This window comes from Bos indicus x Bos taurus, chromosome 11 (genome assembly GCF_003369695.1).
Source record: "Bos indicus x Bos taurus breed Angus x Brahman F1 hybrid chromosome 11, Bos_hybrid_MaternalHap_v2.0, whole genome shotgun sequence".
In the NCBI taxonomy this organism is placed as follows: domain Eukaryota; kingdom Metazoa; phylum Chordata; class Mammalia; order Artiodactyla; family Bovidae; genus Bos; species Bos indicus x Bos taurus.
The window spans coordinates 74,446,601-74,460,731 of record NC_040086.1 but is presented as its reverse complement, the minus strand read 5'-3'; the positions used below and the strand labels follow the sequence as shown (position 1 = coordinate 74,460,731).

The following is a 14,131-nucleotide window of genomic DNA, read 5'->3' as shown; positions in this document are numbered from 1 at the left end:
ATATTCCTGATTATAATACTATAGTTACTGTGTAAGACTATCTGCTCTAGACATTTGCAAATGCCTCCTATTTTACATTTAGGCTAATGAGGATGACGCTAGCAACGAGTTCTTGTTATACCAGATATTTTATTAAGAAATTTGCATATATAAATAATTTGCCAGGAAGTAAATAGCAGAGTCAAGATTTGAATACAGAGTCAGGATTTGAATACAGGTAGCCTCACTCCAAAGCCTACACACTTCCCTACTCATTATGGAGTGGGTTGCCATTTCCTTCTCCAGGGGACCTTCTCGACCCAAGAATTGAACCTGGGTCTCCAGCATTCCAGGCAGATTCTTTACCATGTGAGCCACCAGGGAAGTCCTCATTATATTCAACTCCCAAAGCAAAATGAATCTATTCCATATGTAAAACTTGTACCCAAAGTAGAATGCACCTTGTTCCCAATGCTGTTCACTTCAATTAGAGTTGAAATTTAGAAAGGAAAAAAAAAGCCAGGAAGAGTCAATGCCACCACCCCCAGGAATGCCACTCACTGGTGATTCTGCTATAGATTTCCTTCCCTTCTAAATGAGGCCCCAAGATTATATGGTTCCAAGACCCAGACTGAAAAATGTTTCACTGCTGAAGAGTATTCAGTCCATTCATGATAATCAAATATCATCATGTGAACAAAGAAGTTCTAGAATTTAAAAAAAGTAAAGAACTCTACCCCACACATTACATTCAGATAGGCAAATGCCAAATACATCTAAGACATCTGGTTTTCCTTTCCCTCTTTATGAAAAATAAATGTGTGTGTGCTCAGTCATGTCTGACTCTTTGGGATCCCATGGACTATAGCCCATCAGGCTTCTCTGTCCATGGGATTTCCCAGCCAAGAATACTAGAGCAGGTTGCAACTTCCTACTCCAGGGATCTTCCCGACCCAGGGATCAAACCCCCATCTCTTGTGCCTCTGCTTTGGCAGGTGGATTCTTTACCACTGCGCCACCCAAAACACCTCCAAAGAAATTATATCCTACATCTCTACAGAACTAATAAGGTATACTAACAGATTATCATCTAATCAAAAGGTTATATAAATGATCAATCAGAATTACTCCTGCTAAATGTTTCATCATATGTTACTGAGTAGGAGAAAAGTCCAGTTATGAAACAGAATATACAATACTATCCCAACTTTTAAATACACATCCATACTTATATACATGTTATGTACATCTAGACATTTTTAAAGGATGGAAAATATTCTAAGAGATTAACAATGATTAGTTTCCTCCAGATGGTGGTATGTGGGTGATGTTTTTATTTTTTCATTTTTGCTTTCCTGTTATATAGTTTCTACATTATTATATAAGGTTGGTACAGATTCATAAAAATGTGACAGAAAAATATGATTACAAAATAACTTTTAAGTGCACCCTTGCTTTGATTCAAGTATAATACAGGCATTGCTGTTGTTTAGTTGCTGAGTCGTATCTGACTCGCTTTTGACCCCATGGATTGTGTAGCCCACCAGGGATTTTCCAGACAAGAATACTGGAGTGGGTTGCCATTTCCTTCTCCAAAGGATCTTCCTGACACGGGGACTGAACCTGCATCTCCTGCACTGCAGGCAGATTCTTTACCACTGAGCCACCTGGGAAGCCTAATGCAGGCATACCCTGGAGACGCTGCCTTCCAGACAAAAAACAAAGGCAGTTATATAAATTGTTTAGTTTCCCAGTGCAAATAAAAGTTGTGTTTACATACACTGTGTAATGGCATTATGTCTAAAACACAATGTACACACCTTAATTTTTTTAACATTTTAAAATTTGTGGGCAAAAAATGCTAACCATCATCTGTGCCTTCAGAAAGTCATAATCTTTTTGCAGTAACATCAAAGATCACTAATCACAGATCACCATAACAATGAAAATGTTTGAAATACTGCAACTATTATCAAAATGTAACACAGAAACACAAAGTGAGCAAATGCTGTTGCAAAATGGAGGTGTTGCCACAAATCTTCAACTTGCAAAAATTTCAGTATGTGCACAGGACAATAAAGCAAGATATGTCTATATTCCTTATTACACATGCAGAATAGGCACATCCTCTACACATAAACCTTTAACATATTAAAAACGTTCCTTGAGAACAGAGACTTTTGTCTTATTCATTTTTTGCATTCACATTTGCTCAGATGACCTCAAAAAGCAGAAGAGTGACTTAATGATATAAATTATATAAAAAAAGATATAAGCTCGTATTTATAAGAAATTTTCTTATGGCCCAGAATTGTCTAGAAGGGCAATGGCTCACTTCTATGGTATTCAAGCATAAGGACAACCACTCATGTGGCTGTTTCACAAGGACTAGATCTGATTAAATGAGATGACTTTTAAGTTCTCTTCCAGTCATTACTAGGGTGGCCAATAGGTCTCAAGGCCCACACCAACCCCTTTTAACCAGTAGTGGCTGCCTAGAGAGTAGTGGTAACATGGACTGTGAGGCCAGCTCACATTCAACAGGCCCACGTGATACGCATCATCTGTGAAGTCGCCGAGAAGCAAGGGAGGGGAGAACTGCGCCATGCTATTCCGTGTGTCTGCCAACCATGGATTTCTGTGTTTTGATAAACAAAGAAACCCAGATTACTTCTGTTCTGAGACAAAAGGGTACAAAGAGGTTATTTTTATAACTCTTCATGATTCGTCTTAATCTTAAATCTTCAAATCACTCTTCAGTTACTTGGCGAAAAATTCAAAATAAAATAACTTTGTTTTCTCTTTACTTTGTGACAAGTAACAGCACATATTTATTTATTCTCCAGATGAACTAAACACTTACCTCTACAAGTTGTGATTTGTCATAATCTTTACGGTGACGGTAGATGCACTGACTAAGAAGAGAATATAATCTCTCAAGTTGATCAACAGCCAGATTGTTGCTTTTATCTACCAACAAATCAAGCAATTTCTAAGAAAAATTAAAAGAATAAAATGAAGTTTGATTTCATTGTTCACACTGAAACAGTACTACTCAAATGCTAGGCAACAGGTACCACATGCTATGGTATAAACCTGACCCCTTAGTTTAGAAGATTCCAGGGCTTAGTTTATTACCAAGAACATTCTCATATTTCTAAACCCCTCAAAACACAAACAACTCTTTTTCATTAGAAGCCCTAGAGTACTCATATTCCAAGGTTCAAGGAAAAAATTACTAAAACTTATTTCCATTCATTTAAAACTTCCCAGGAAGAGCTAAGCTTACCTTCAGTCTCTCATGATCAACTATAAGAGGCGGCACAGGCTCAGATGGCTCTTCTGGAACCAGTTCCAGGCTTGTTGTTTTTGCCTGTTCTAAAATTAACTTACGGTATTTCTTTACTTTAGAAGCACCTACAATTGAAAGAAAAAATGCACTGCAGCAAATAAAAGTTCATAAAAACCAGGCTTAAACTATTATAAATTTTACCCACCACAAATCCTTTTTGGAATAAGGACATTATTCTTCAATTAATAAATGGTTTTTTGAGGTAAGACTAAGAAACCTAAGTTAAAGAGGACTAAACCACAACTATGAAAGCCAAGTCATACCAGAATATCACCTAACAAACGTATCCACTGAAAGGGAGGTAAAAGCAATCTTCAGCTCTAAGAAGTGACTTATAAACTATCTTCACTCTCTGTATGATAATCATTTTAAAATGTGGAGCTTTCAGAACTAGAAGAAAAGGAAGCAACATAGAAAAGCAGATGCTAACACAAAGTAAGGCCAACCCGCTTCATATCTGCCTCCCAAAGCAAAACATTTTCCTCAACATTGTCTGAAATTTCTTATTTTTCTCAGTTATACTGCCTGTGTTACATAATATTTTCTCTTAAAAATATAAGTCCATTAAAAATGCAAAAGGTCTAGTGTCTTTTCCTACTACCTTTGATTAAATTAATATATTTTAATACTTTCCTCCCAACATTCTCCTAAGACCAATCATACTGAAAAAAACAGAAATTTGGAGGCAGCTAAGTATAATCTGACTGCACCAGGCACTCTGAGGGGTAGGGAGGGTAGGCAGACCATTAAGCCCTACGCGCTCTGAGTAGGAGTACTCTAAAGAAGAGACGGGCAGGGGTAGGGGGCCACAAGGACAAACTTGGACCATTTCTTACACAGGACCTGGCCCATGTTCTGGGAAACTAAGGAGAATCTTTCTCCTCCCTCCTGCATTAGTCCTCTTATTCCCAAGTCTTTAAACAATTCTTTCTCATCAATGCCTGCTATATAAATAATAAAAGAACCAAGATGTTGCCTTCAAAAACATATACCCTGATGTATCAGAGAAATTTTATATTAAAGACAGCCTTTAGACTGAAAACCTAGTTCAATTAACATATGAAAAACCAGTTCGATTAACATATGCTAGGAGTTTTGTTAAGACCACACGAATCCTCATTATTTCACCCAGGGACGTCTAGGGGGTCAAAGAACCTGAGTTAGGAACCACTGCGCCAGGTTACAGTGCCCTGGACACTTACAAATGAAAACTTCAGGTGAAGCTTTTACACAGCAAATACTTTTAAAGCTGTTAGCTGAACATAATATTCATTTAAACCTTTTCTGTAAGCTTACTAAAATCTCATAGTGAAGTAGCATTACAAAGACTCCCCCACCCACTCACCCATTCTGCCTCGTAACAGGAGTCTCTCCCTTTTCCCCACATTGTCCCATTCATTACTTAATTCTAGCTTCAACACATTTTTTAAGTTCTGTCTATATGATAGCCCAGATAAATAATTCTTCTAAAACTGCTTTCTACTATTAAATATTAAAAATTTTCAAGAGGCAGCATAAATCTGTACCTTTCTCTTTATCCATTAAAAGAATTCTAAGACTTTGAACAATATCATCCTACTCTAATTCTTCTGGATAGCTCAAATAAACTGGCATTAAAAAACTTTTCTCACAGAGCCCAAATCCCAGGCTAACACCATATACTCCACACAATTTAGAGAGCACAATACAATTTCAAGATAATCGAGTGCAAGACTAGTTACCTGTTTAGGAAGGAAATGCACAGTGAACAGGGTAGGTCTGTCTCTTAATACACCCCACCCCTCCACGGGCTAAAGAATCATGATAAATAGCAAAGCAGGGCCAGAAACCCTCAACTCCCCCATCCACTGCTTCTTCAGGAATCACATATCCAAGGGAAGTCAGGAGTGGGCAGAGAGCTCTGACTCAGCAACAATCAAGTCACTTTGACAGTGAGGATTCTGCTGCTTTCTTCCACCACTGGTTTATAAAGCAACAGTGTCTCTAGATTAACACCCCTCAGATTCAACTGACAATGACTGCCTGGCATGAATATACCTTAGGATGTGCCAGGTACCAGGAGAGGCAATTAACATACAAGACTTATTTAATCCCTGCAGTGATACCACCCTGAAGTTTAATTCAGAAGATGGAAAGACGCAGAACCAGAAAATACAAGCAACTAACTCAGAATCACATGATTATAATAAACAACAGTGGAAATATAATGTGGGTTTATATGACTCTGATATACCATACTGCCATAGCATCCAAGTCTTCTCACCTACCTCTCACCCCATCCCAATAATCCTTCTGTCAGAAATCCCATCCTCTTAACAACTGTGGATTTATTCAGCTTTCAGTCATAAATCCATTAGGAAAGGGACAATAATCAGACAGGAGCATGAAGAGGAAGCAGCCAGGAAAGCAATGCCTTCTGGACAATAAACCCTCTAAAACATACACCAAAATTTATTATGTGTGTGTACACTTTTCTAGGAAAAGGGGTGAAAACTGCAACAAATTCTCAAAGGGGTATAATTATTCATCAACTATTGCTACTGGGGACCAGATAAAATATGCATGTAATTAACTCTGCAGTTTAAAACCTCAGGAAAAATTTTAAAACATTAGCTCTACCTTCTTTATCCAGTTCTGCATCTTTAACCTCTACATCAGGGCCAGGCTCTAACTTCTCGTTAGTGCTACATTCCAGTGCCTCTAGTTTCTCAGGATCATCTCCATGATTTTCATTTGAAGTTTCTGGTTTTTCTTTTGACTGGTCCTCCAGGAGAGTCTTTTGTTCAGAACTACATTTATCTCCACTGCCACAGCAAGAAACTACTTCAGCTTTGCCATTCTGACACTCCAGAACTGGTATTCCTTCAAAACTGTCTGTGGAGGCCTCACCATTTAGACAGCCTTCTTTAAGGAAAGGCTCTTTCCGAGATGTCTGTTCTGGATTTAGAGAACTGCTGCTGTTGATGAGTAGAGACTCATTTGAACTTTCCTCTTCGGTAGATGCAAAGTTCTCTTTTGTGCTTGCTCCATTGTTAAGCCTCTGCCCCTGGTCCATGTCCATGATGTCACAGGATGATTCATCATTGGTCATAGATAAGTCTCCAGTCTCTTCTCCATTTTCTTCATGGCAGTCAGTGCTTACCTCAAACTCTCCATTTTCGAGCAATTTCCTGTCCTCCATATGATTCTCATAGTCAGTAAATTTGGTGTCGTCTTCATCTTTTTTTAAATTATTGACTTTCCTTTTCTTAATAATTCCTTTACCCCACTGTGATCGCCGCCGTGATTTTCTCCGAACTCGAACTATTTTACAAAGAAGGGAAAAAGATATATAGAACTTGTAGGTGCAATGCTTGTTTCACAAATGTTTATTAAGTAAGATCCAAAAGAAAGTAAACCCACACTACCGTAACACAGAGACAAAAACTACTTAGCTCTTGGCACCCATGTTGACTAATCTTCACACCTACAAAATGGATATGATGTCAGGGATGAGCTCTGACAAATGAAAATATTTTTAATTTATTTCCTGCATGAGTTGACTAAGCACTCACTCTTTATGACTGCCCTAGATCCTACTTTATTGCTTTTCCTAATTCTTAACACCCAAAGGCCAAGCACACTATACATTTAGGAAATGGTCATATTACCAGGCTGCCTGGAAGGTTTGGGACTACAGCCCTGGATTTCCACCAGGAAAATGAGTGCTTTGCCAGCAAGATCTCCCAAAAGCTCTTAAACCATAAAAGAAATTAAGATATGATCGAATATGTGAAGAGACAAAAGTTATAGGTATCTCTACTGCCTCCCCTTTCCTAAGAAGTTTAGACAATGTGGTTAGCCACCTGTTAGCCTTCTACCACAAATGTTTCTCCTAGCAGGATCAATTTCTTGCAAAGTTGTTATTGGAAAATATGCAGAAAACAAGTCCTCTGCTATCAAGGCAACAATAACAACATTAATAAACACTGAAAATAAATATTTGGTCAGTTATATAAAGTGAGAGACCTACAAAAGTTGCAGGGACTATACTCTTTGGTGTTAGAAACTATCAAGAGTTTTATCAGTAGATAGCTGGTACTTTCAGGTCATGATGGACATAGGAATATTTATTTCCCACATCAAAGGTAGTTGGTTGTGCAAGTCGATCCCATTGTCCCTAAAATGAAAAGTTAACTTCTATTTTGCAATGTGGGACACTTGCATGAAGAAATTTAAATATAAAAGTTATTAAAGCAAACTAGTTAAGCTAGAGACTTATTACTTCTGACATCTACCACTGGATTCTGAATATTAGTTGAAAGCCATCAGAGTAAAAGTAATTCATTTTTTCCAAGGCTATAAAAATAATGTCAAATCTGGCTTAGTTTAAAAAGAGATAATATATATTTTTAATATGTCAATGTTGAAAGCTTTCTGGGCAAAGACATTTTAAAAAGAAAATGCAAATATGGGCCACTAAGTGGAGAATGTTTAATCCATAGTTTTAAAATTGCTGTTGATGTGTACGAGACAGCAAAAGAGACACTGATGTATAGAACAGTCTTATGGACTCTGTGGGAGAGGGAGAGGGTGGGAAGATTTGGGAGAATGACATTGTAACATGTAAAATATCATGTAAGAAACGAGTTGCCAGTCCAGCTTCGATGCACGATACTGGATGCTTGGGGCTGGTGCACTGGGACGACCCAGAGGGATGGTATGGGGAGGGAGGAGGGAGGAGGGTTCAGGATGGGGAACACATGTATACCTGTGGTGGATTCACTTTGATGTTTGGCAAAACTAATACAATTATGTAAAGTTTAAAAATAAAATAAAATTAAAAAAAAAAAAACAAAAAAAAATAAATAAAATTGCTGTTGAAAGACAAATAGAAGGGAATATGGTCTTAAAACAACCCTCATTTCTTTACGTCAGCACTTAATATGAACTTGTGATCTTTATCCATTAAAATAATTCTAAAACATTATTATGTATATGTACACTTTTCTAGGAAAAAAAATGAATAAAGATCTTTTAATGGATAAAGATCATAATGTATCAACAGCACATAGTGTGTTTACATACTTTTTTCACCCTTTTATCTTTAATCCTTACTAAGTCTTATAAAGACACCAAGGTAAGATATATGACAAATTGTCATAAATGTTACTTTTCTTTCTGATCTAAGAATAAATCTACCAAAGGTTTCTAAAATCATTTCCAAAATTCAACTTATTTAGTGACTTGGCTCAAAATTTATTTTGCCCTCAAAACTGTACTATCATTGCAATCATCTCTCCATTCGTTCCCCCCCCCCATTTCTATTTTTACAATTTACAGTTACAGGGTAATTGGAGAAGAAATTTCTATATTAGTCTACTTTTAAAAGCACAGGCTAAAGTGATGAGCATTCATAAGCATTCCATTACTTATATGAAAGATTAACCCAGTCCATATTAAAAGTGAAAGAAAAGTATTCAGCTTGCTCTTTCTCTAAAATGTAGAACTGTTAGGCTTTTCTACCTGACCAGTCACTCCTGACATTGTGTCCTTGCTTATTCTCCAACAACCAAAGTGACAAGAGGTTCCCTTTTCCTTTCCTTACTAGGTCATGTAGCACTAAAGCCAGGAGGCTGGACCCTGCTCGATCAAGAGCCAGCTCAATTATTTGATAACGTACTCGTACCCTAAGCAAAAGCTAGGAACTTTTCTGAAGTTTACTTCTAATGCTTTCATCCCAGACAAGAGAAAATGTTCTTATTTGTGGGGAGGTCAAACTAGAGGTATTTTCCCCATCTTTTTATAATCACTTCTAATGCTTAGTGAGATTTTGGTCAAATAAGAGAAATTGGTTATATATGTGCCACAAGAATCAAGATTTTTGTTTCAGTCACTGTTCTATCACCTTTTTCAGGGGTACTTTTTGTGAAAAGCCCATTTAGAGGCACAGTCTTTAAAATCAAGTTTTATAGCATCTCTGAGCTTGTTCCCAAAACTAAGACCTTAGGAAAGCAACTCTTCCATAGGGAGATTTAGACATACTAATTTAAGTAACATAATGTAAAATAGTCAAATGATGAGTCACATATGCCATCTACTGGTCAGAGAAAACAAAACTCACATTTGTAGATTAAAAAACATTTTAACACTTATAGAAAATTAAAACTGTTGAAGCAATGTTCAATATATTTTAGTGGGTAAATATTTTTATCAGTTGCAGAGAATGTAAGGATTTCAACATTTAAATTAGAGTGTTATGTTAGATAATCCAGGTCATGATTCAAGGTACAACCAGGACAAATAGCTTAATCAGCTTCCTAGGACGAAATGCACCATTAACTCCTTCAAATTTTCTCACACATGAATGCCATTTATCACAAAGAGGACAAGATTAAAAAAAAAAAAAAAAAACTGAGTCTGGTTCATTCATTCAACTTCAATGCCACTGGTGGAAGAACTTATTATGGCCATCTTTACTGACAGCCGGAGCAGAATTACCACCTTTATATCAGAAGAATAGCATACACAATCCAAAGATGGCCATCTTTAGTGAAACATAAAGATTACATTAGGAAGATGCTGTGTTTATTACCATTTGTCTTTTAGAAATTTTTACAGATCACCATGAATAAGGAAAAGTGAGGAAAACATAGAACACTGAATTTTCCCCTTCTAAATACACCTCACTTACAAAACAAACAAAAGAAAACAAACAAAAAAGAACAAAACAAACAGAAGAAAAATAAATAAATACATCTCACTTAAACAAAACCAGAAAAAGAAAGCTGAATAGATTTTTCTCAGAAAAATCAACTTCCTGCTGTTAATTCAGGCACTCTCTTACAGCACAGTTTCCATTTCCCACCATAAAGAGAGCACCCTGCATAATATACAGCAAGGGGTTGAAGGTGGGGTGGATAATAATCTACTGGCTGCATATCTCTTTCCAAAACCCAAAGTCTAAAGCTGAAAATATTTAAATCTAGTTCAACTACAACAGCAAGCACTGAACAGAGATAGAAAAAAAGCAAATAAGGTTAAAGAAATATACTGATTCAGCATCTTACCCCACAAGCTCCTGGCAGCCCTTTGGTGTATGTGCCCAATTCCTAACACTTCTGCCTCATTCACAGTTGTTCCCACTGCTGGATAACAAGATCTCAAATACTCACATGCACATTTATTTGCAGAACTGTGCCAGACATCCATTGGATTTCTTTGTTTGTGCCGAAATGCCTCTTCAACTCTAGTTTCTGTCTTTCGAGCTCCAGTACCATGAGGATTTATTTGTTCTGCTGTTACCGATAAGCCTGCAAGCAGAAGATAAGCGATACCTATTTAAATATCCCCAGCTAAATAAACCAACAAGGTTAAAAAAAAAAGTCTGAAATACTGAGTTTTAAAGTCATTAATTATACTTGGACAGTTTGTAATTTGGATGAAAATAGTACCTTTTGTCTTAAGATGGGAAAGAAACTAGATATCATATCATAAAAATAAAATGGTAGGCCATGCTTATTTACACTTAATCCCCAAAGGGCCCCATGTTGACTAACTTTATTTTGCAAAGGGATACATTTCACATTTTTATGACTGTAAGACAATAAGATTATATATTGCCAAAAAGTCATGATTTCTGCCATCTTAGAAAGTATAAGCATATACTGGGCCACTAAACCCCATTCATATAAACCATTTCCATCTGATATAAGCTGGCTGTTACAGCACACTGTGTAAGTTTGGTTTTTCTGCATTGATCTTCATAAAAATAACTGTTCCATCTCAATTTTCTTTACAGATCTCTTTCTTCTATGCTGTCTTTAGTGTTACCATCCAAGTTTCTAAGGACTATCTCTGGAATCCCTTTTCTTCTCACTTCAATCTACATCTTCCACCACAAGTATCACTCATGCCTTCAGCTTCTACTGACATTATATAATTATTCCCAAATCACATTTTAATCCAAAACTGTCTTGAGCTCCTGATTTATATCAGCTGCCTACTTGATATCACCAACTGCATATCCTAAAGATAGATCAAATTAAAAATAACTGGTTTCTCTTTTTCCCAGAAAAAGACCTATCCTTATATATTCCCCCTCTCTACTGGTAGTATTAGCATCTCTTTAAATCATTAAATCAGTAATGTGGCAGCTAAATTTTGCCTCTTTCTTTCCTTCCCAATGCCTTCCACCCCTGCAGCCACAACTGTCTCATGTTAATCCTACTTTCATTCCCACTTCATTAATTAAAACTCTGGACTTCTCCAACAGCCCCCACCCTCCAACAGTTTAACCGAGGTACAATTAACACAACATAAAAATCACTCACTTCAAGTGTACAATTAAGTGATTTTTAGCAGATTTACAGAGCTGTGCAATCACACAGCAATCCAATTTAAGAAACTGTTCCAGGCAATCACTAATCCACTTTTTGTCTCTATAATAGACTGGCTTTTTGTGAGCATTTCATATGAATGGAATTATACAATATCTGGTCTTTGGTGACTGTTTTCTCTCACTTAGAGTAACATTTCTAAAGTTCATCCATGTTGCACCTTGTTCCTTTTTATAGCTGAGCGGTATGTCATTGTACAATACACCCTGTTTTGCTTACCTATTCATCAGTTGACAGACATTTGGGTTGTTTCTAGTTTTTAGTTGCTGTGAATAATACTGCTATGAACATTCATGTACAAGTCTTTATATGGACATATGTTTTCATTTCTCTTGGGAAGATCCCTAGGAGTAGAATCGCTGGGTCATATGGTAAACATTATGCTTAACTTTTTTAGAAACGGCCAAAATGTTTGCAAAACTGGCTCCGACAGCTTTCTAACTAGGCTCTCATCCTCCCACCCTGCCATAGTGAGACCTTGCTACTCCCTGCTGCTAAAATAATTTACCAATCCATTCCACTGCTTCAGATACTTCAATGACTCCTACTGCCTACGACAATTGTTCTCAAACGTCAGTATACATAAAAACCACTGTTAAAGCACAGATTTCTCAAGCTTCTCTCAGAGAACGTAGTTTCCCAGTTCTAAGCTAATGTGGGTAATTAACACACATTTTAAAAAAAAACACAGACCTACAGAATAAAGTCCAAGTCCATGACATTGATTCACTCAATTACTTGCACTTATATTGTAAATAAGGAGGAGAGAGACAACAACAACAACAACAAAATGACAAAAGCTATGGTGACCAGAGCCTATATTAGATTAAATGGCCAGGGAAGGCCTCTCTAATACAGTAGAAGAAAAGTATATTCACAACTTCAATGTCCTCAGCCCAGCGCACCTTCTGAGTTCTATTTCTCACCCGTCTGTACATCTTTAGCAATGCCAAACAGTTAGCAGTTCTTCAGATATGCCACGTTATTTCATGTCTCTGCAGAACTGTGTGTTCTGCCTACAATACTTCCTCCTTCTTTGTCACTGCCTCCTCCTTCCCTCTACTTCACTACAGACCACACTTGTACATTCATTCCCCAAACTCTGATTTCCTACCAGGTTTCCTACCAGGAGGTCTATCCTCTGTGATGAATATGCTGTAGTTAGTGCATATGCCACACTGCACTTGATTTGTTTTACACTTACTCTCTCCTGCTAAAGTATGAGTTCCCCAAGGACAGGATTATATACTGAACAAACAAAACACATGTGCTATGTGTTTATATTAACAAAATTGCACATAAAACTCCAATAAGTTAAAAAAAAAGTATTCCTAAATTTTTAATATTAGATATTACATGTTAAAAATAAAACTCTTCAAATATGAAAACCTATCTAAATCCTTTAAGAACAGAAATCCATAATTAACAAAGATGTGTTCCTACAAAAGAAATTTCACTAAGTACTGCTTTATTTCTATAATTGGTACTAAAATTGTGACAGAAAGTAAATTTTTAAAACATCTTTGAGAATTTACATGACACATATTCGTATCAGAAATTAAGTAAAGGCTGGGCCTCAAGATACACTTTCATTATACCAGCAACTATAAGTAAACACCATCCAGTGACACTCAGTGACCTCTTAGTCTTCAATAGCATGTTCACTTCTATAACTTACCTCTTTTTATTCTTGCTTCCTTAATTTCTTCACAGAGTTTATTAAATTCTGGATCCAACTCAGCTGCAATGATGGCATGTGCAGTATCCTTCAGAGTACAAGCCCTGTGCCTAATTATTTTGTCTGTTAAAAAGTTGGTATACATTTATTAAACACACAAATGAAATAACATGAAAAAAGGGCATCTTAAGAAGAAAAGTAAAAGAACATAAACATTTAAATAAAACTGTAAAAAGCATTTATAGATAAGACACAAATTCATTTAAAGTGATGAGTGAAAAATAAATATGGGCTTCCCTGGTGGCTCAGTGGTAAAGAATTCACCTGCCAATGCAGGAGAGATGGGTTCGATCCCTGGGTTGGGAAGATCCCCTGCAGAAGGAAATGACAACCCACTCTGATATTCTTGCCTGGGAAGTCCTATGGACAGAGAAGCCTGGAGGGCTATAGTCCATAGGCTCACACAAGAGTCAGACATGACTTAGGGACTAAACAACAACAACAAAAATATATAATAAACTACTCAATTAAGTTGACAATCCTCTGAGAATTATACTTTTAGAACTTCAAAGTAATAAGCCTACTTAACAAATCATTACCTCAAAGATATAGCTTTATTTGATAATTTTGAAAAGTGTATTACTTTAAATAAAAATTATTTAAAGATATAAAGAATATTCATCATACATCCAGCACCAGAGTTGCCATGCATAGACACTGAGGTTTCAGAAAACCATACATAAT

At 36.6% G+C, this 14,131-nt stretch overlaps 1 protein-coding gene across 5 annotated transcripts in view; it reads right to left on the bottom strand.

The window, feature by feature from the left end:
* Nucleotides 1-14,131, bottom strand: part of ATAD2B (ATPase family, AAA domain containing 2B) — a 122,630-nt gene that overhangs the window by 3,578 nt on the left and 104,921 nt on the right. For 4 of the 5 annotated variants that reach the window (XM_027555972.1, XM_027555974.1, XM_027555975.1 and 1 more), the window contains 5 exons: nt 13,388-13,510; nt 10,486-10,623; nt 5,951-6,634; nt 3,269-3,396; nt 2,843-2,971 (listed from right to left, as the gene is read on the bottom strand). In XM_027555972.1, coding sequence (XP_027411773.1) covers nt 2,843-2,971; nt 3,269-3,396; nt 5,951-6,634; nt 10,486-10,623; nt 13,388-13,510 — 1,202 coding nt within the window. Of the gene's footprint in view, nt 1-1,293; nt 2,618-2,842; nt 2,972-3,268; nt 3,397-5,950; nt 6,635-10,485; nt 10,624-13,387; nt 13,511-14,131 lie in introns of those variants that run through there. The other variant, XM_027555973.1, reaches the window with a different exon arrangement.